The sequence below is a fragment of the Rhinichthys klamathensis genome, unplaced genomic scaffold (genome assembly GCF_029890125.1).
Source record: "Rhinichthys klamathensis goyatoka isolate OS25496 unplaced genomic scaffold, OSU_Roscu_1.1 h1tg000287l_1, whole genome shotgun sequence".
In the NCBI taxonomy this organism is placed as follows: Eukaryota; Metazoa; Chordata; class Actinopteri; order Cypriniformes; family Leuciscidae; genus Rhinichthys; species Rhinichthys klamathensis.
Window position 1 is genome coordinate 117,394 of NW_026606806.1, and position 22,607 is coordinate 140,000.

General features: G+C 47.4%; 1 protein-coding gene across 4 annotated transcripts in view; it reads left to right on the forward strand.

Moving 5' to 3' along the window:
• The window catches only part of LOC130103412 (dnaJ homolog subfamily C member 13-like), a 161,671-nt gene that overhangs the window by 49,782 nt on the left and 89,282 nt on the right, over positions 1-22,607 (forward strand). For 3 of the 4 annotated variants that reach the window (XM_056269656.1, XM_056269655.1, XM_056269654.1), the window contains 10 exons: positions 3,176-3,251; positions 6,238-6,387; positions 7,736-7,777; positions 11,540-11,740; positions 11,842-12,048; positions 12,130-12,225; positions 17,809-17,900; positions 17,997-18,163; positions 19,021-19,100; positions 19,189-19,358. In XM_056269656.1, coding sequence (XP_056125631.1) covers positions 3,176-3,251; positions 6,238-6,387; positions 7,736-7,777; positions 11,540-11,740; positions 11,842-12,048; positions 12,130-12,225; positions 17,809-17,900; positions 17,997-18,163; positions 19,021-19,100; positions 19,189-19,358 — 1,281 coding nt within the window. Of the gene's footprint in view, positions 1-3,175; positions 3,252-6,237; positions 6,388-7,735; positions 7,778-11,539; positions 11,741-11,841; positions 12,049-12,129; positions 12,226-17,808; positions 17,901-17,996; positions 18,164-19,020; positions 19,101-19,188; positions 19,359-19,616; positions 19,655-22,607 lie in introns of those variants that run through there. The other variant, XM_056269657.1, reaches the window with a different exon arrangement.

The following is a 22,607-nucleotide window of genomic DNA, read 5'->3' on the forward strand; positions in this document are numbered from 1 at the left end:
TGATAAACTAGTCTGATAAACTGATAAACTAGTCTGATAAACTAGTCTGATAAACTGATAAACTAATAAACTAATAAACTAGTCTGATAAACTAGTCTGATAAACTGATAAACTAGTCTGATAAACTGATAAACTAGTCTGATAAACTAGTCTGATAAACTGATAAACTAGTCTGATAAACTGATAAACTAGTCTGATAAACTAGTCTGATAAACTGATAAACTAGTCTGATAAACTAGTCTGATAAACTGATAAACTAATAAACTAATAAACTAGTCTGATAAACTAGTCTGATAAACTGATAAACTAGTCTGATAAACTGATAAACTAGTCTGATAAACTAGTCTAATAAACTAGTCTGATAAACCGATAAACTAGTCTGATAAACTGATAAACTAGTCTGATAAACTGATAAACTAGTCTGATAAACTAGTCTGATAAACTGATAAACTAGTCTGATAAACTAGTCTGATAAACTGATAAACTAATAAACTAGTCTGATAAACTAGTCTGATAAACTGATAAACTAGTCTGATAAACTGATAAACTAGTCTGATAAACTAGTCTGATAAACTAGTCTGATAAACTGATAAACTAGTCTGATAAACTGATAAACTAGTCTGATAAACTAGTCTGATAAACTGATAAACTAGTCTGATAAACTGATAAACTAGTCTGATAAACTAGTCTGATAAACTGATAAACTAGTCTGATAAACTAGTCTGATAAACTGATAAACTAGTCTGATAAACTGATAAACTAGTCTGATAAACTGATAAACTAGTCTGATAAACTGATAAACTAATAAACTAGTCTGATAAACTAGTCTGATAAACTGATAAACTAGTCTGATAAACTGATAAACTAGTCTGATAAACTAGTCTGATAAACTGATAAACTAGTCTGATAAACTAGTCTGATAAACTAGTCTGATAAACTGATAAACTAATAAACTAATAAACTAGTCTGATAAACTAGTCTGATAAACTGATAAACTAGTCTGATAAACTGATAAACTAGTCTGATAAACTAGTCTGATAAACTGATAAACTAGTCTGATAAACTGATAAACTAGTCTGATAAACTAGTCTGATAAACTGATAAACTAGTCTGATAAACTAGTCTGATAAACTAGTCTGATAAACTGATAAACTAATAAACTAATAAACTAGTCTGATAAACTAGTCTGATAAACTGATAAACTAGTCTGATAAACTGATAAACTAGTCTGATAAACTAGTCTGATAAACTAGTCTGATAAACTGATAAACTAGTCTGATAAACTGATAAACTAGTCTGATAAACTGATAAACTAGTCTGATAAACTAGTCTGATAAACTGATAAACTAGTCTGATAAACTAGTCTGATAAACTAGTCTGATAAACTGATAAACTAATAAACTAGTCTGATAAACTAGTCTGATAAACTGATAAACTAGTCTGATAAACTGATAAACTAGTCTGATAAACTAGTCTGATAAACTGATAAACTAGTCTGATAAACTGATAAACTAGTCTGATAAACTGATAAACTAGTCTGATAAACTAGTCTGATAAACTGATAAACTAGTCTGATAAACTGATAAACTAGTCTGATAAACTAGTCTGATAAACTGATAAACTAGTCTGATAAACTAGTCTGATAAACTAGTCTGATAAACTGATAAACTAATAAACTAATAAACTAGTCTGATAAACTAGTCTGATAAACTGATAAACTAGTCTGATAAACTGATAAACTAGTCTGATAAACTAGTCTGATAAACTAGTCTGATAAACTAGTCTGATAAACTGATAAACTAGTCTGATAAACTGATAAACTAGTCTGATAAACTGATAAACTAGTCTGATAAACTAGTCTGATAAACTGATAAACTAGTCTGATAAACTAGTCTGATAAACTAGTCTGATAAACTGATAAACTAATAAACTAGTCTGATAAACTAGTCTGATAAACTGATAAACTAGTCTGATAAACTGATAAACTAGTCTGATAAACTAGTCTGATAAACTGATAAACTAGTCTGATAAACTGATAAACTAATAAACTAGTCTGATAAACTAGTCTGATAAACTGATAAACTAGTCTGATAAACTGATAAACTAGTCTGATAAACTAGTCTGATAAACTAGTCTGATAAACTGATAAACTAGTCTGATAAACTGATAAACTAGTCTGATAAACTAGTCTGATAAACTAGTCTGATAAACTAGTCTGATAAACTGATAAACTAGTCTGATAAACTGATAAACTAGTCTGATAAACTGATAAACTAGTCTGATAAACTGATAAACTAGTCTGATAAACTAGTCTGATAAACTAGTCTGATAAACTGATAAACTAATAAACTAGTCTGATAAACTAGTCTGATAAACTGATAAACTAGTCTGATAAACTGATAAACTAGTCTGATAAACTAGTCTGATAAACTAGTCTGATAAACTGATAAACTAATAAACTAGTCTGATAAACTAGTCTGATAAACTGATAAACTAGTCTGATAAACTGATAAACTAGTCTGATAAACTGATAAACTAGTCTGATAAACTAGTCTGATAAACTGATAAACTAATAAACTAGTCTGATAAACTAGTCTGATAAACTGATAAACTAATAAACTAGTCTGATAAACTAGTCTGATAAACTGATAAACTTGTCTGATAAACTGATAAACTAGTCTGATAAACTGATAAACTAGTCTGATAAACTAGTCTGATAAACTAGTCTGATAAACTGATAAACTGATAAACTAGTCTGATAAACTAGTCTGATAAACTGATAAACTAGTCTGATAAACTAGTCTGATAAACTAGTCTGATAAACTGATAAACTAGTTTGATAAACTAGTCTGATAAACTAGTCTGATAAACTAGTCTGATAAACTGATATGCGTGAGAAAGAAAAGCGAGGTGAAATCCAGTCAGACTGAAACAGATTTACAGAAATGTGCTTTGAATAGGGTTTCAAACATTACACACACACACACACACACACACACACACACACACACACACACTGAACTCTGATTATTCTTATGTATTCTGTAGGACAGGAGCTGCTGAGTTAGACAGATGGACCCTATTATCATTACTATAAACGGTTTGTTTCACTATGAAGTTTGATGCAGCAAAGCCTGTAATGTGTGTGTGTGTGTGTGTGTGTGTGTTTCTTCAGGTACAAGCGTGTGTTCTCAGTCGGGACTCATGGCATCACCACATACAATCCCACCACCCTAGAGGTTACAAACCAGGTACTGATGATTACAGCTGTGCTTCACATCATCATTACACTACAGTTATTACAAAATCAGACAATTAATAATAATAATTTATTATTCATAATAATATTATTATTGATTTTATATTAATGTTGTGTTTTCGTTTTGTATTATTGTCATCAGTAACATAAATAAAATTATATTTCTTGTTTTCATAGTATTAGTGTTAATAATAATAATACTGATAATGATAATTCTTCTTTATTATTATCATCATTAATATTATTATTTGTTGCTGTATTATATTTATCAACAACTATTATTATGCAAACAAAACCTCTGTTGTGCTCGTGTGTGTGTGTGTGTGTGCGTGTGTGTGTGCGCGTGTGCGTCCTCTGTGGTGTGTGTGATGCGTGTGTGTGTGTCCTCTGTGATGTGTGTGTGTCCTCTGTCCTCTGTGATGTGTGTGTGTGTCCTCTGTGATGTGTCTCTGTGTGTGTGTGTGTGTCCTCTGTGATGTGTGTGTGTGTCCCCTCTGTGATGTGTGTGTGTGTCCTCTGTGATGTGTGTGTGTGTCCTCTGTCCTCTGTGATGTGTGTGTGTCCTCTGTGATGTGTGTGTGTCCTCTGTGATGTGTGTGTGTCCTCTGTCCTCTGTGATGTGTGTGTGTCCTCTGTGATGTGTCTCTGTGTGTGTGTGTGTGTCCTCTGTGATGTGTGTGTGTGTCCCCTCTGTGATGTGTGTGTGTCCTCTGTCCTCTGTGATGTGTGTGTGTGTCCTCTGTCCTCTGTGATGTGTGTGTGTGTCCTCTGTGATGTGTCTCTGTGTGTGTGTGTCCTCTGTGATGTGTGTGTGTGTCCCCTCTGTGATGTGTGTGTGTCCTCTGTCCTCTGTGATGTGTGTGTGTGTCCTCTGTCCTCTGTGATGTGTGTGTGTCCTCTGTCCTCTGTGATGTGTGTGTGTCCTCTGTCCTCTGTGATGTGTGTGTGTGTCCTCTGTGATGTGTCTCTGTGTGTGTGTGTCCTCTGTGATGTGTGTGTGTCCTCTGTGATGTGTGTGTGTCCTCTGTCCTCTGTGATGTGTGTGTGTCCTCTGTCCTCTGTGATGTGTGTGTGTGTCCTCTGTGATGTGTCTCTGTGTGTGTGTGTCCTCTGTGATGTGTGTGTGTCCTCTGTGATGTGTGTGTGTCCTCTGTCCTCTGTGATGTGTGTGTCCTCTGTCCTCTGTGATGTGTGTGTGTCCTCTGTCCTCTGTGATGTGTGTGTGTGTCCTCTGTGATGTGTCTCTGTGTGTGTGTGTGTGTCCTCTGTCCTCTGTGATGTGTGTGTGTCCTCTGTCCTCTGTGATGTGTGTGTGTGTCCTCTGTGATGTGTCTCTGTGTGTGTGTGTGTGTCCTCTGTCCTCTGTGATGTGTGTGTGTGTCCTCTGTCCTCTGTGTGTGTGTGTGTGTCCTCTGTCCTCTGTGATGTGTGTGTGTGTCCTCTGTGATGTGTCTCTGTGATGTGTGTGTGTGTGTCCTCTGTCCTCTGTGATGTGTGTGTGTGTCCTCTGTGATGTGTCTCTGTGTGTGTGTGTGTGTCCTCTGTGATGTGTGTGTGTCCTCTGTGATGTGTGTGTGTGTCCTCTGTCCTCTGTGATGTGTGTGTGTGTGTCCTCTGTGATGTGTCTCTGTGTGTGTGTCCTCTGTGATGTGTGTGTGTCCTCTGTGATGTGTGTGTGTGTCCCCTCTGTGATGTGTGTGTGTGTCCTCTGTCCTCTGTGATGTGTGTGTGTGTCCTCTGTGATGTGTCTCTGTGTGTGTGTGTCCTCTGTGATGTGTCTCTGTGTGTGTGTCCTCTGTGATGTGTGTGTGTCCTCTGTCCTCTGTGATGTGTGTGTGTCCTCTGTCCTCTGTGATGTGTCTCTGTGTGTGTGTCCTCTGTGATGTGTGTGTGTCCTCTGTCCTCTGTGATGTGTGTGTGTCCTCTGTCCTCTGTGATGTGTGTGTGTGTCCTCTGTGATGTGTCTCTGTGTGTGTGTGTCCTCTGTGATGTGTGTGTGTCCTCTGTGATGTGTGTGTGTCCTCTGTCCTCTGTGATGTGTGTGTGTCCTCTGTGATGTGTGTGTGTCCTCTGTGATGTGTGTGTGTCCTCTGTGATGTGTGTGTGTGTCCTCTGTGATGTGTGTGTGTCCTCTGTCCTCTGTGATGTGTGTGTGTGTCCTCTGTGATGTGTCTCTGTGTGTGTGTGTCCTCTGTGATGTGTGTGTGTCCTCTGTGATGTGTGTGTGTCCTCTGTCCTCTGTGATGTGTGTGTGTGTCCTCTGTCCTCTGTGATGTGTGTGTGTCCTCTGTCCTCTGTGATGTGTGTGTGTCCTCTGTCCTCTGTGATGTGTGTGTGTCCTCTGTCCTCTGTGATGTGTGTGTGTGTCCTCTGTGATGTGTCTCTGTGTGTGTGTGTGTGTCCTCTGTCCTCTGTGATGTGTGTGTGTCCTCTGTCCTCTGTGATGTGTGTGTGTGTCCTCTGTGATGTGTCTCTGTGATGTGTGTGTGTGTCCTCTGTGATGTGTCTCTGTGTGTGTGTGTGTGTCCTCTGTGATGTGTGTGTGTCCTCTGTGATGTGTGTGTGTGTCCTCTGTCCTCTGTGATGTGTGTGTGTGTGTCCTCTGTGATGTGTCTCTGTGTGTGTGTCCTCTGTGATGTGTGTGTGTCCTCTGTGATGTGTGTGTGTGTCCCCTCTGTGATGTGTGTGTGTGTCCTCTGTCCTCTGTGATGTGTGTGTGTCCTCTGTAATGTGTCTCTGTGTGTGTGTGTGTCCTCTGTGATGTGTCTCTGTGTGTGTGTGTGTCCTCTGTGATGTGTGTGTGTGTGTCCCCCCTCTGTGATGTGTGTGTGTGTGTCCGTGTCCTCTGTGATGTGTGTGTACGTCTGTGTGTCCTCTGTGATGTGTGTGTGCGTCTTCTGTGATGTGTGTGTGTGTGTGTGTGTGTCCTCTGTGATGTGTGTGTGTGTGTGTGTGTGTGTGTGTGTGTGTGTGTGCAGTGGCCGTACGGGGACATCTGTGGCCTCGCTCCGGCTGGTAAAGGTCAGGGCTCAGAGTTCAATCTCACCTTCCGGAAGGGCAGCGGGAAGAAGTCGGAGACGCTGAAGTTCTCCACCGAACACCGGACCGAGCTCCTGACCGAAGCCCTGGTGAGACGACTCCTCTTCATCTTCATCATCACTCCTCTTCATCACTACATCACTCCTCTTCATCACTCCTCTTCATCTTCATCATCACTCCTCTTCATCACTACATCACTCCTCTTCATTACTCCTCTTCATCACTACATCTCTCTTCTCTCCTCTTCATCACTCCTCTTCATCACTCCTCTCCATCACTACATCTCTCTTCTCTCCTCTTCATCACTCCTCTTCATCACTCCTCTCCATCACTACATCTCTCTTCTTCTCTCCTCTTCATCACTCCGCTTCATCACTACATCACTCCTCTTCATCACTACATCTCTCTTCTTCTCTCCTCTTCATCACTCCGCTTCATCACTACATCTCTCCTCTTCATCACTCCTCTTCATCACTCCGCTTCATCACTACATCTCTCCTCTTCATCACTCCTCTTCATCACTCCTCTTCTCTCCTCTTCATCACTCCTCTTCATCACTACATCACTCCTCTTCATCCCTCCTCTTCATCCCTCCTCTTCTCTCCTCTTCATCACTCCTCTTCATCACTACATCACTCCTCTTCATCCCTCCTCTTCATCACTCCTCTTCTCTCCTCTTCATCACTCCTCTTCATCACTACATCACTCCTCTTCATCACTACATCACTCCTCTTCTCTCCTCTTCATCCCTCCTCTTCTCTCCTCTTCATCCCTCCTCTTCTCTCCTCTTCATCACTCCTCTTCATCACTCCTCTTCATCCCTCCTCTTCTCTCCTCTTCATCCCTCCTCTTCTCTCCTCTTCATCCCTCCTCTTCATCCCTCCTCTTCTCTCCTCTTCATGACTCCTCTTCATCACTACATCACTCCTCTTCATCCCTCCTCTTCATCACTCTTCTCTCCTCTTCATCACTCCTCTTCATCACTACATCTCTCCTCTTCATCCCTCCTCTTCTCTCCTCTTCATCACTCCGCTTCATCACTACATCCCTCCTCTTCTCTCCTCTTCATCCCTCCTCTTCTCTCCTCTTCATCACTCCTCTTCATCACTCCTCTTCATCCCTCCTCTTCTCTCCTCTTCATCCCTCCTCTTCTCTCCTCTTCATCCCTCCTCTTCATCCCTCCTCTTCTCTCCTCTTCATGACTCCTCTTCATCACTACATCACTCCTCTTCATCCCTCCTCTTCATCACTCTTCTCTCCTCTTCATCACTCCTCTTCATCACTACATCTCTCCTCTTCATCACTCCTCTTCTCTCCTCTTCATCACTCCGCTTCATCACTACATCCCTCCTCTTCTCTCCTCTTCATCCCTCCTCTTCTTCCCACTGACCCTGGCTCTCCCCTGTAATGCTGATGTTGTCTCTGTCTGCTCCTCAGAGGTTCCGAACAGACTTCTCCGAGGGAAAGATCACCGGGAGAGTGAGTATAATCCCTTCTGATCCTGAAATGATGCTGTTTCACTCAGAAATTCATCTTTACATGTAAACAGTGTTTTTCTCCCTCCACCTGCGTCAAAATCCCCAGCCGGATCTCACACAGTTTTTTTGACACACACACCGGTTGCGCAATTCCTATCCAAGTTTATGAGAGGGGATCAATCCAAAAGTCGTTTTCTAAGAGCTGTTTGACCCCTGCCAGGCACCGTACGGTAACTGAACACATTTTAAATCTGGACACGTTTATTACTGAAAGATGAATAACATTACGTCACCGCTCCACTACAGTGAGCGCCAGCTGGTAAGAAGAAAAAGGAGATTTTTTAAATATAAATTATAACTATTTATTCATTTGATTGCAAGCACATGCCCTTGTTGACCGCTCAGTGCCCAGTCAGGCGATGGACAGCGTAACATCGCTCCTCCTCCCCAATGCATGAGTCGATCACTGAGCCGCCATGTACTCATCCTTCCCTCGGGGCATTTTGACCCGAAACTTTGTTTTTGAGGAGTTAAATGGATTCGAGGAGTTGTGGTTGAAATGGAAAAAAGTAACAAATCCTTCGTTCGTGGGTCAATTTGATGCCCTTAGAAATGAATGTAATGTGAGAAATGCTTCAGTTCACATAGAAAAACCTAAAAATGCTCAAAATTCAAACTAAAAATGCTAAAACTTTACCAAAAAAGTATTTTATAATGTCTACATGTCTATTTGAATCAAGCGTGCCGCACAAGTGAAGCCGAAGCGTCTCGATCGCCCCCCAGTGGCCGGTCCCAGTATAGGTCATAAGCCCCGCCTCCTCGTGTTATTCAACGGGACGCGAGACCAACTAAACAATTAAATTACACTTCACATGTCTTTTTTCTAAAGATATTTTCCGTCATTTACTGTAGTTTCTATCACGTTGATGTAATTTCAAGTGTTTGTTTTTAAAATAAGTTTGTTTTTAGTTAGTTATTTGATGCTATAAAAACGGTGCTGTGACATCATGATTGACAGCTGTGATTGACAGGTTCTCTATGCGAAGTCACTGAAGCACCAACTGACTGTTTTTCATAATGTTGACTATGTGGTCAGTGGTTGTATTTACCTTATTTTAACGAGGTACTGCAAACAGCAGACATCATTGGAGAGGAACGGAGCAGACAAGGCCACTTAAGAAAAGTGCGGTGCGTGTGCTTGCGATTGATCCAGCGAGAGTGGGGGCGGGGCCTTGATTTCGCGGCTTTACTTCCTGCTCGCGACTGCGCATGACTGGTGCCGGAAACGCTACTGCGCAGACTCAAGTTCCAGTATGTCAGCGCCACATCGGGACTCTGGCGGCTTCAGTTCTCTCCGATGGAAAAGAGCGAAGGGGCGTCGTCCATCTTTTTTTACAGTCTATGATCTGAATGCACACTGAAGGACCCGACTTTAGGACCCGTGGAACAGCTCGTCTGCTATACGCCCGTCATGAGTCTAGAGCAGGGGTGGGGAACGTCCGGCCCCCGGGCCGTAACCGGCCCGCAAAACAGTTTGATGCGGCCCGCGAGTCAAATCCCCACAAAAAAAAAGAACTTCAGAACCAAAAATATCAGCAATTACTTTTCCTGTGACAGAAAACACAAAATAGGCAAAGTGGCAAGCAGGGCGAGGCCAGTAGCACGAGTCACCTGCGCACCGGTTTCAGTTTCTCACGGGTGAGCTTCGGGGGCGCGCGCCCCGCACCGGTTTCAGTTTCTCACGGGTGAGCTTCGGGGGCGCGCGCCCCGCACCGGTTTCAGTTTCTCACGGGTGAGCTTCGGGGGCGCGCGCCCCGCACCGGTTTCAGTTTCTCACGGGTGAGCTTCGGGGGCGCGCGCCCCGCACCGGTTTCAGTTTCTCACGGGTGAGCTTCGGGGGCGCGCGCCCCGCACCGGTTTCAGTTTCTCACGGGTGAGCTTCGGGGGCGCGCGCCCCGCACCGGTTTCAGTTTCTCACGGGTGAGCTTCGGGGGCGCGCGCCCCGCACCGGTTTCAGTTTCTCACTGATCAGCTTCGGGGCGCGTAAAAGGATCGGAACGAAGACAGCGGAGGACCAGGCATGGACTTTACTTTATGTGTGTGTGGTCGTCGTCCACGAGGAGCTACTGCTTTTACTTTCGTTTTGTCATTTGCGTATTAATGTATTAAAGTGGTGTAAACGTTTGCCGGTTCCCGCCTCCTTCCCTGAACTAGTTCCAACCACGTTACATTTAATATAATAGATAATATACAATATTATAAAATAACATAATATATTATAAAATAACATAAGAGAGTCGACGTTTCCGTGTGGTCGCTTCCGACAGTCAGAATGAACGCAACAGACACGTAACCTTAGCGGTGGTCATCGCTAATATGCATCGTGGCGACTGTCAAAAAAAGAAAGGTAGATTCGCCGACAGCAAGTGGAATGAGTGGCCGACTAAAAGAGGAATGAGTCAGTACTGATTTAGTGGAAAGAATTGAGCCCAAGCTGTGGAAAGAGTATTATATTATGTGACTGTTTTTGTGCTTTTATCCACCTCTAAATAGCTATAAATTAAGCTTATGTCGTTTTAGTTTCCTATTGTTAATTATTAGTTTCATATTGTTAATTATTAGTTTCATAGGTTCAATCTTGAATGAATCAGCCGTTTGAACAAATCGTTTGAATCATGAATGAATCAATGACTCACTCATTAAGACGGTCGCCTGCCGCCACCTACTGGCGGTTTGTGTTATGTTTAAAAGTAGATCATTCTTTCCAACGTTTCTAATTTGTAAATTTAAATCTATTTCATAACATTATTTTATGCAATTGTAATTTTTCAGTGTAAATGATTTAATTTGATCAGCCCTATAGTGTCTTATTATTCGAAATAATTTAATTTATTGATCAAATTTAGGAATTTAAAATGAAAGATGAAGCATACATTTAATAATATTGGGGGAGGGGATGCCCTTTAAAGGTGCAAATATTACAATATGCCGATTTAAATATCAAAGCTAATTGAACACTGATGACAATATTGTTTCAGAATAAATTAACAAAAAAAAATAAAAAATCCGGACGAGAAACTTTTTTACTCGGACAAGTGAATGACAGATTTACTTGTCCGAAGGACAAGCGTATGAAAAGGCTTAATGTCGAGCCCTGCCTATAGCAATGTCATCAGGATACACATACACCGGTAGGCAGTGGCCCACCTTACCGGGTGACCACGTCGTGGTCCACCAGAATTTATAGTTTACCCACCTCTTTTTTTACCACGACACCTCTGAATAAAACGTACGAGTCCCAGTCACGCCGACCCTCTCTTCTTCCTTCCAAACACTGAACCTCATTACAATGGCCCTTAAAGAATGTTAAAAAATTGTAAATGGCCCTTGATAGGAAAAAGGTTCCCCACCCCTGGTCTAGAGTCAGGAGATATCATGTGTTGTTAGTTTTTTTCCACAAGAGGTCGGCAAAGACTCCCAATGTAAGATATTTTGAGCTGAATTAACAGGGTTATGCATACAATTATGAGTTATTTTGAATTTAAGTTGAACGAATGTGAGGAATGTGCTTAAATTTATATTTATTTTTTATTTGATCAAATCTCATAATTTAAAGGTAAATAAAATAAAAAGTAACAAAAAACACATGAGAAACCATCAGCGTCCACCAGAGCTTCACCCCTGATGTCCTTCGCCTGCTGTAGCTCCTCTAAAGTGATACTGTTTTCATGCTGTCAGTGTGTGTGTGTGTGTGTGTCCTCAGCGCTACAACTGCTTCAAGCACCACTGGAGCGACGCGCGGAAGAGTGTGTGTCTGGAAGTGACTCCGGGCGGCATCGATCAGATCGACCCGCAGACCAACCGTGTGTTGTGCTCGTACGACTACCGGTGTGTGGAGGGCTTCGCCGAGGTGTCCGACTACCAGGGCGGATTCTGTGTGCTGTACGGGGGCTTCGGCAGGCTGGTGTGTGTGTCTCTCTCACACACACACACACACACACACACTGACTCTCTCTCTCTCTCTCTCTCTCACACACACACACTGACTCTCTCTCTCTCTCTCAGCACTTGTTTGCGTCTGAGCACCGAGATGAGATCATCCGCAGTGCGATTGAGCACGCCGGCAGCTTCATCGGCCTCACGCTGCGCCTGCGTAAGGACCCGCTGGTGTTCGAGAGCTTCGTGTGTGAGCGCCTGGGGAAGTACAGCTCAGACGAGTGCATCACCTCGCTCACAGAGTTTATCGTGCAGAAGCTCACGCCACGGCATGGGGTAAGATGAGCCGCCGAACACACTCAAGCTTGTGATGTCACCTGCGTTCTTATGATCTGACTGGTGGTTGTGTGTGATCAGGAGCCGGTGAAGAGGATCTTGGCCCTCACTGAGACGTGTCTGGTGGAGAGAGACCCCGCATCCTACAACATCGTCACCGTTAAACCCTTCGGAGAGGTGACCGGACTCATCAGCACATAAACACACACTCTAGACCGAACACAAGCACATAAACCTCTTCATTTTAAGTACATTTGTTACATTAAAGGAGTCATAACCTAGTATTACCTTGCATACCCACGCTCTATTATAGTCTTTCAGGCCCTTCTAAAAAAGAAAAGTGGAACAAAAAATAAACACAGAGCTCCTCTGACCCTTATTTCTGAATGCATTATTGTCTCGCGAGATCTGATGCGATATTTTGGCTGTCGTGGACGGTCATTTTAATAATGCAAATGAGGGGCGCGTTGATTGGTGGCAGGAAGGAGGGGGCTAGCATTCGTAGAGTCCATTCCCCGTGTTTACCTCGAAGCTAACGTTACATACAATAGCCGCATTAGTAGTTAGCTGCTGTTTGTTACACACTGTAGAGTAATAAAAACACAGTCTTACCGTTTCAATTTCAGGCAAGTCCCTGATTGTTGGAATGGCACCTTTTTCCAAACGTCGCTTCGAGGCCAACTTCGCCTGATATTGCCCCAAATTTGTAAAGGATTCCTGTGTAAAATGTTTAGCGCAGACACCTAACGTTGAGCCAGTTGATAGGGTTGTTGGAACAGCGTCATTAAAAATGAATTTCATCCACTGGTCCCTGGTAGTTTGGTCCGTTTTTGGTAGAGAAAACACATTTGAATTTGGGCTTCCTGCAGCATATGTCTGCGGTGTCCATATATGGTATATCCTGCCCCGTCTTGACGTCAAGTCGGGGGAGAAATTAAAATCTCGTATTTGAGTGCACGTGGGCTGGTTTACGAACCCTGGGGTAAACAAACGCTTCACTTTTGAATATCAGCTTCACTTTTGAATATCAGCTTCACTTTTTGAATATCGGCCAATGTATAATCGTTAGGCAATCATAACATACATTGATTCTCGTGGAAAAGTGAAAATTACAGGTTATGACTCCTTTAACGATCAGAATCACTATTTTCAATTCATTGTACTTTAGTAATCTGATATATTTCAGAGTAAAACATGTTTAATTTTGGCTACACTTTATTTCGATGGTTCAGACATTCTGCTCACCATAAGAAAATTCACAACTAAGTCCTGTTGAAGAGTCGGTCAGTAAGTCCTGTTGAAGAGTCGGTCAGTAAGTCCTGTTGAAGAGTCGGTCAGTAAGTCCTGTTGAAGAGTCGGTCAGTAAGTCCTGTTGAAGAGTCGGTCAGTAAGTCCTGTTGAAGAGTCGGTCAGTAAGTCCTGTTGAAGAGTCGGTCAGTAAGTCCTGTTGAAGAGTCGGTCAGTAAAGCCTTGTTTATACTCGGTCAGTAAAGCCTTGTTTATACTCGACGCGTCCGCAAGAGCGCGAAGGTGCGCGCGGCAAAAATGACGTCATTGCGGTGTGGGCGGTCGTGCGCGTTGGGTGCGCAAGACCCCATTTCGCCTGGCGGTGTGCACGGCACTTTTTGTAACATCGCGCGCGGCGCCGCATCCGAAGATGAACGACTTCCAGCCGAATCTGGCCGAACTGGTACGTCTGTACCAGCATGTTTATGATCCTTCTGAGACATTTGCATTGATGGGCGACCATAAAAGCCTCTCATTTTGTGAATAGGAACACATTTGCATTAAGCACCCAGTTTGCACTTAGTAAAGTAACTGCTTACATTTACAAAATAAGCCTACAATAGCAGAAGTAAGCCCTGCTGATGAAATTAAGGTTTAAACACTCTTCAATAAGCCTTCAGTTGTTTAACTAGTTTACATGCAGTGAAAGTACAATAAACCTACTGCATCAATTACTCTTTTTATATGAATCAGAAATTAATAAACTAAACGGTAAACTCCTTCTTCACTGCTGATTCCTGGTGGTTTAGAGGAGAATTACTCTGAGTCGCCCCCTGTCATTTCACAGAATAGCACAACGGCGAGCGCGTCAAGTATAAACGCCTTGTCCGTTTGGAGAGGTGCGCGCGCAGTCAGCGGAGACTCGCGCTCGTGCGGACGCGTCGAGTATAAACAAGGCTTAAGTCCTGTTGAAGAGTCGGTCGGTCAGTCCCGTTGAAGAGTCGGTCGGTCGGTCGGTCCCGCCGAAGAGTCGGTCGGTCGGTCGGTCCCGCCGAAGAGTCGGTCGGTCGGTCGGTCCCGCCGAAGAGTCAGTCGGTCGGTCGGTCCCGCCGAAGAGTCGGTCGGTCGGTAAGTCCTATTGAGTCGGTCGGTCGGTCCCGCCGAAGGGTAGGTCGGTCGGTCCCACCGAAGGGTAGGTCGGTCACGGTCCCGTTGAAGAGTCGGTCGGTCGGTCCCGTTGAAGGGTCGGTCGGTCCCGTTGAAGGGTCGGTCGGTCCCGTTGAAGAGTTGGTCGGTCGGTCGGTCCCGTTGAAGAGTCGGTCGGTCGGTCCCGTTGAAGAGTCGGTCGGTCGGTCCCGTTGAAGAGTCGGTCGGTCGGTCCCGTTGAAGAGTCGGTCGGTCGGTCCCGTTGAAGAGTCGGTCGGTCGGTCCCGCCGAAGAGTGGGTCGGTCGGTCCCGCCGAAGAGTCGGTCGGTCGGTCCCGTTGAAGAGTCGGTCGGTCGGTCCCGTTGAAGAGTCGGTCGGTCGGTCCCGCCGAAGAGTGGGTCGGTCGGTCCCGCCGAAGAGTCGGTCGGTCGGTCCCGCCGAAGGGTAGGTCGGTCGGTCCCGCCGAAGGGTAGGTCGGTCGGTCCCGCCGAAGGGTAGGTCGGTCGGTAAGTCCTATTGAGTCGGTCGGTCGGTCCCGCCGAAGGGTAGGTCGGTCGGTCCCACCGAAGGGTAGGTCGGTCACGGTCCCGTTGAAGAGTCGGTCGGTCGGTCCCGTTGAAGGGTCGGTCGGTCCCGTTGAAGGGTCGGTCGGTCCCGTTGAAGAGTCGGTCGGTCGGTCGGTCCCGTTGAAGAGTCGGTCGGTCGGTCCCGTTGAAGAGTCGGTCGGTCGGTCCCGTTGAAGAGTCGGTCGGTCGGTCCCGTTGAAGAGTCGGTCGGTCGGTCCCGTTGAAGAGTCGGTCGGTCGGTCCCGCCGAAGAGTGGGTCGGTCGGTCCCGCCGAAGAGTCGGTCGGTCGGTCCCGTTGAAGAGTCGGTCGGTCGGTCCCGTTGAAGAGTCGGTCGGTCGGTCCCGCCGAAGAGTGGGTCGGTCGGTCCCGCCGAAGAGTCGGTCGGTCGGTCCCGCCGAAGGGTAGGTCGGTCGGTCCCGCCGAAGGGTAGGTCGGTCGGTCCCGCCGAAGGGTAGGTCGGTCGGTCCCGCCGAAGGGTAGGTCGGTCGGTCCCGCCGAAGGGTAGGTCGGTCGGTCCCGCCGAAGGGTAGGTCGGTCGGTCCCGCCGAAGGGTAGGTCGGTCGGTCCCGCCGAAGGGTAGGTCGGTCGGTCCCGCCGAAGGGTAGGTCGGTCGGTCCCGCCGAAGGGTAGGTCGGTCGGTCCCGCCGAAGGGTAGGTCGGTCGGTCCCGCCGAAGAGTCGGTCAGTCAGTCCCGTTGAAGAGTCGGTCAGTCAGTAAGTCCTGTTGAGTCGGTCGGTCGGTCCCGCCGAAGAGTCGGTCAGTGAGTCATGTTGAAGAGTCGGTCAGTCAGTCCCGTTGAAGAGTCGGTCAGTCAGGAAGTCCTGTTGAGTCAGTCAGTAAGTCCTGTTGAGTCGGTCGGTCGGTCCCGCCGAAGAGTCGGTCGGTCGGTCCCGCCGAAGAGTCGGTCGGTCGGTCCCGCCGAAGGGTCGGTCGCGGTCCCGCCGAAGGGTCGGTCGCGGTCCCGCCGAAGGGTCGGTCGCGGTCCCGCCGAAGGGTCGGTCGCGGTCCCGCCGAAGAGTGGGTCGGTCAGTCCCGCCGAAGAGTCGGTCAGTCAGTAAGTCCTGTTGAGTCGGTCGGTCCCGCCGAAGAGTCGGTCAGTCAGTCCCGTTGAAGAGTCGGTCAGTCAGTAAGTCCTGTTGAGTCGGTCAGTCAGTAAGTCCTGTTGAGTCGGTCGGTCGGTCCCGCCGAAGAGTCGGTCGGTCGGTCCCGCCGAAGAGTCGGTCAGTCAGTCCCGTTGAAGAGTCGGTCAGTCAGTAAGTCCTGTTGAGTCGGTCGGTCAGTAAGTCCTGTTGAGTCGGTCAGTCAGTAAGTCCTGTTGAGTCGGTCGGTCGGTCCCGCCGAAGAGTCGGTCGGTCGGTCCCGCCGAAGAGTCAGTCGGTCGGTCCCGCCGAAGAGTCGGTCGGTCGGTCCCGCCGAAGGGTAGGTCGGTCGGTCCCGCCGAAGAGTCGGTCAGTCAGTCCCGTTGAAGAGTCGGTCAGTCAGTAAGTCCTGTTGAGTCGGTCGGTCAGTAAGTCCTGTTGAGTCGGTCAGTCAGTAAGTCCTGTTGAGTCGGTCGGTCGGTCCCGCCGAAGAGTCGGTCGGTCGGTCCCGCCGAAGAGTCGGTCAGTCATTCCCGTTGAAGAGTCGGTCAGTCAGTAAGTCCTGTTGAGTCGGTCGGTCAGTAAGTCCTGTTGAGTCGGTCAGTCAGTAAGTCCTGTTGAGTCGGTCGGGTCGGTCGGTCCCGCCGAAGGGTAGGTCGGTCGGTCCCGCCGAAGAGTCGGTCAGTCAGTCCCGTTGAAGAGTCGGTCAGTCAGTAAGTCCTGTTGAGTCGGTCGGTCGGTCCCGCCGAAGAGTCGGTCATTCAGTCCCGTTGAAGAGTCGGTCAGTCAGGAAGTCCTGTTGAGTCAGTCAGTAAGTCCTGTCGAGTCGGTCGGTCGGTCGGTCCCGCCGAAGGTTCGGTCGCGGTCCCGCCGAAGGATCGGTCGCGGTCCCGCCGAAGAGTGGGTCGGTCAGTCCCGCCGAAGGGTAGGTCGGTCGGTCCCGCCGAAGGGTAGGTCGGTCGGTCCCGCCGAAGGGTAGGTCGGTCGGTCCCGCCGAAGGGTAGGTCGGCCGGTCCCGCCGAAGGGTAGCGGTCCCGCCGAAGGGTAGGTCGGTCGGTCCCGCCGAAGGGTAGGTCGGTCGGTCAGTCCCCCCGAAGAGTCGGTCAGTCAGTCCCGTTGAAGAGTCGGTCAGTCAGGAAGTCCTGTTGAGTCGGTCGGTCGGTCCCGCCGAAGAGTCGGTCATTCAGTCCCGTTGAAGAGTCGGTCAGTCAGGAAGTCCTGTTGAGTCAGTCAGTAAGTCCTGTTGAGTCGGTCGGTCGGTCGGTCCCGCCGAAGAGTCGGTCGGTCGGTCCCGCCGAAGGGTCGGTCCCGGTCCCGACGAAGGGTCGGTCGTGGTCCCGCCGAAGGTTCGGTCGCGGTCCCGCCGAAGGATCGGTCGCGGTCCCGCCGAAGAGTGGGTCGGTCAGTCCCGCCGAAGAGTCGGTCGGTCCCGTCGAAGAGTCGGTCGGTCCCGCCGAAGGGTAGGTCGGTCGGTCCCGCCGAAGGGTAGGTCGGTCGGTCCCACCGAAGGGTAGGTCGGTCGGTCCCATTGAAGAGTCGGTCGGTCGGTCGGTCGAGCTGAGCTGACATGAACGAACAGCTGGATTTTTAATGAAAAAAAAGTGTGTTGCTAATTGTCAGTTAATGTTAGTTAATGCCCTAACTTTCTTGTGAACTGTATTTATATTGTAACCAGAATGTGCTGACGTGGAGTGTGTTTGTGTGTCCGTGTGTCCTTGTCTGTCTGTGTGTTTGTGTGCAGGTCTTTGCTCTGATCTGTGATGCAGAGAATCCTCAGGTCTTCAGCATGGAGTTCATCCGCGGTCAGATCCGGAAGTACTGCTCCACTGACAGGTGTGTGTGTGTGAGTCTGTGTGTGTTTGCAGGGACTCTCTGCTCTGCTCTCCTGATGTCAGCATGTGTTTGACGCGTATGTGTGTGTGTGTGCAGGGACTCTCTGCTGGCAAGTCTGCTGGACAGCGTGCGTGCGTCTGGGAACAGGGATGTGTGTGTGAAGATGGCGAGCTCGCGTCGGGGTCAGCGCTGGGGTCTGATCAGCACTCCTGTGGACGAGGAGGTGGAGAGTCTTCACCTCAGATTCCTCGCCGCGCCGCCCAGTACGACACACACTCATGCACAAACCTCAGCTGTCATCGGCTTTAGTGCTGTGCTGTTAATAGCAGGAGGGCTGAACATTGATATTTATCTTCTAACTGTTAATGTGTGTGTGCATGTATACAGAATACGTGTATTTATACTCATAGTCGTTTAAATGTTCGAGGTCAGTATCAGTAAGAGGGTTGTTTAATTAAAGAAATTAATACTTTAATTCAGCAAGGATGTGACAGTAAAGACATTTATAATCTCACAAAGATTCTGTTTCAAATAAATGCTGTTCTTTTGAACTTTCTATTCATCAAAGAATCCTGAAAAATACAATTTATGACGTTTCCACAGAAATCTGAAGCAGCACAACTGTTTTCCACACTCATAATAATCATAAATGTTTCTTGAGCATCAAATCATCATATTAGAGGGATTTCTGAAGGATCATTTGACACTGAAGACTGGAGTAATGATGCTGAAAATTCAGCTTTGATCACCAAAAATGGCAGATATGATAAAAAGGAGAATTAAAACAAACTAAAAACTTAAGTAAATAAATGTTTAATAAGTAAAGATTCAAATAAACAAAATAATAATTCCAACTGCCATCATTGTTTTTTTCATTTTTAGATCTGAAACCCATTCACTTTGAATAATTTTATTCAATTCACATTTATTTGTATTCCTCTTTTCCCAATACACATCGTTTCAAAGCAGCTTTACAGAAAATGCATGAGTCCACATTACAATTTAGAGTGATCTGTAATCAGAGGTGACTGTCTAAGTTATGTATTTCAGAAATGTACATATACAAAATCACAGTTAGCTAAAAATGTATATAACTAATGTTTTCCGTTCTTTATTCAAGATGGCAATTTTGCGGATGCCGTGTTCAGATTCAACGCCAACATCTCGTACAGTGGTGTGTTGCACGCCGTCACTCAGGACGTGAGTGTGTTCCCACGGCTCTCTCTGTGTGTGTGTGTGTGTTCACTGGGTTTCAGTGTGACCCGTCCTTCTGCTCTGTGTGTTATAGGGTCTTTTCTCAGAGAATAAAGAGAAGCTGATCAGCAATGCGGTGCTGGCTCTGCTGTCTCAGGACGTGGATCTGCCAGGGCCGAACGTGGAGCTGGAGGCTCAGTTCCAGGCCATCAGGAGACTCGTGGCATCCAAAGCCGGTTTCCAGGCCTTCACACAGCTCCCGAAGTACGGCTCGTCCCACACCTCTGCTGCAGAGATGCACAAACACAAACTATCTGCATTCACACACCAGATCAATCCGTTTATATCGCGTTTAGATGCTTGAGATTAATGCAGTGTTGAGCTGAGACAGCGATACTCGTGTGTTTAGTCGGATCGACTCCTGCTTGATTATTCACCGTATCCTCTCGGTTCACACTCACGTTGCCCTTCTCTGTATCTGCACATGTTTTGTCTGGGCTGTAATGAAACCCCTCTGTTGTCCTAAGGTCTGGTCCCATGGGTGGACTCGAACCTGCAATGTAAATATTATCCATATATCTCAGTGTACCCTTTCTTTCTCTCATCCGTCCATCTGTCTCTCCATCGGCCTTCCTATCTGAAACCATTTTAAGGAAATCTTCATTTGTCTTGCTGTTTTACATTTCCCCTTTTTAAACGCTTTACACCTGCTTTCTCTCTTTTTCTCAACTGTCATGAAACTGTCATAAATCTATTGTGTTTCTCTGGGTCACTGAGATGTATGAATCGACTAGTTGTGTTCCTGTCCTCTATTTATACATCTACAATTCATTCAGTATTTGATTAGAACCATGCAAATATTGAATGGACTACCAGAAATATCTATCTATCTATCTATCTATCTATCTATCTATCTATCTATCTATCTATCTATCTATCTATCTATCTATCTATCTATCTATCTATCTATCTATCTATCTATCTATCTATCTCTATACTATATTGCCAAAAGTATTGGGACACCCCTTCAAATCATTGAATTCAGCTGTTCCAATGACTTCAATGGCAACAGTTGTATTAATCAAGCACTAGGCATGCAAACGCTTCTACACACATCTGTGAAAGAACGGGTCGCTCTCAAGAGCTCAGTGAACTCACACGTTGGACCGTGATTGGTTGCCACCTGTGCAATAAGTCCATTCGGGAAATTTCCACACTACTAAATATTCCACGGTCAACTGTTAGTGGTATTATAACAAAGTGGAAGCAATTGGGAACAACAGTAACTCAGTGGTAGGCCACGTTAATCCCAGAGCGGGTCAGGGCATGCTGAGGCTCACGGTGTGCAGAAGTCTAACCCTAACAGACCTCCAAACTTCTGTGGCCTTCAGATTAAGCGTGGGATGCAGTGGTGTAAAGCGTGGGATGCAGTGGTGTAAAGTGTGGGATGCAGTGGAGTAAAGCGTGGGGTGCAGTGGTGTAAAGCGTGGGATGCAGTGGTGTAAAGCGTGGGATGCAGTGGTGTAAAGCGTAAGATGCAGTGGTGTAAAGCGTGGGGTGCAGTGGAGTAAAGCGTGGGGTGCAGTGGTGTAAAGCGTGGGGTGCAGTGGAGTAAAGCGTGGGGTGCAGTGGTGTAAAGCGTGGGGTGCAGTGGAGTAAAGCGTGGGGTGCAGTGGCGTAAAGCGTGGGATGCGTGGGGTGCAGTGGAGTAAAGCGTGGGATGCAGTGGTGTAAAGCGTGGGATGCAGTGGCGTAAAGCGTGGGGTGCAGTGGTGTAAAGCGTGGGATGCAGTGGTGTAAAGCGTGGGATGCAGTGGAGTAAAGCGTGGGGTGCAGTGGTGTAAAGCGTGGGATGCAGTGGAGTAAAGCGTGGGATGCAGTGGTGTAAAGCGTGGGATGCAGTGGAGTAAAGCGTGGGATGCAGTGGAGTAAAGCGTGGGATGCAGTGGAGTAAAGCGTGGGATGCAGTGGTGTAAAGCGTGGGGTGCAGTGGTGTAAAGCGTGGGGTGCAGTGCAGTAAAGCGTGGGGTGCAGTGGTATAAAGCGTGGAGTGCAGTGGTGTAAAGCGTGGGATGCAGTGGTGTAAAGCGTGGAGTGCAGTGGAGTAAAGCGTGGGATGCAGTGGAGTAAAGCGTGGGGTGCAGTGGCGTAAAGCGTGGGATGCAGTGGAGTAAAGCGTGGGGTGCAGTGGCGTAAAGCGTGGGATGCGTGGGATGCAGTGGAGTAAAGCGTGGGATGCAGTGGAGTAAAGCGTGGGGTGCAGTGGCGTAAAGCGTGGGGTGCAGTGGCGTAAAGCGTGGGGTGCAGTGGCGTAAAGCGTGGGATGCAGTGGAGTAAAGCGTGGGGTGAAGTGGAGTAAAGCGTGGGATGCAGTGGAGTAAAAAGCGTGGGGTGAAGTGGAGTAAAGCGTGGGGTGCAGTGGAGTAAATCGTGGGGTGCAGTGGAGTAAAGCGTGGGGTGCAGTGGAGTAAAGCGTGGGGTGCAGTGGAGTAAAGCGTGGGATGCAGTGGAGTAAAGCGTGGGGTGCAGTGGAGTAAAGCGTGGGGTGCAGTGGAGTAAAGCGTGGGGTGCAGTGGAGTAAAGCGTGGGGTGCAGTGGAGTAAAGCGTGGGGTGCAGTGGAGTAAAGCGTGGGGTGCAGTGGAGTAAAGCGTGGGGTGCAGTGGAGTAAAGCGTGGGACGCAGTGGTGTAAAGCGTGGGGCGCAGTGGAGTAAAGCGTGGGGCGCAGTGGAGTGAAGCGTGGGGTGCAGTGGAGTAAAGCGTGGGGCGCAGTGGAGTGAAGCGTGGGGTGCAGTGGAGTAAAGCGTGGGGTGCAGTGGAGTAAAGCGTGGGGTGCAGTGGAGTAAAGCGTGGGGTGCAGTGGAGTAAAGCGTGGGGTGCAGTGGAGTAAAGCGTGGGGTGCAGTGGAGTAAAGCGTGGGGTAAAGCGTGGGGTGCAGTGGAGTAAAGCGTGGGATGCAGTGGAGTAAAGCGTGGGGATGCAGTGGAGTAAAGCGTGGGGATGCAGTGGAGTAAAGCGTGGGGATGCAGTGGAGTAAAGCGTGGGGATGCAGTGGAGTAAAGCGTGGGGATGCAGTGGAGTAAAGCGTGGGGTGCAGTGGAGTAAAGCGTGGGGTGCAGTGGAGTAAAGCGTGGGGTGCAGTGGAGTAAAGCGTGGGACGCAGTGGTGTAAAGCGTGGGGCGCAGTGGAGTAAAGCGTGGGGCGCAGTGGAGTAAAGCGTGGGGTGCAGTGGAGTAAAGCGTGGGGTAAAGCGTGGGGTGCAGTGGAGTAAAGCGTGGGGTGCAGTGGAGTAAAGCGTGGGATGCAGTGGAGTAAAGCGTGGGGTGCAGTGGAGTAAAGCGTGGGGTGCAGTGGAGTAAAGCGTGGGGTGCAGTGGAGTAAAGCGTGGGATGCAGTGGAGTAAAGCGTGGGATGCAGTGGAGTACAGCGTGGGATGCAGTGGAGTAAAGCGCGGGGTGCAGTGGAGTAAAGCGTGGGGTGCAGTGGAGTAAAGCGCGGGGTGCAGTGGAGTAAA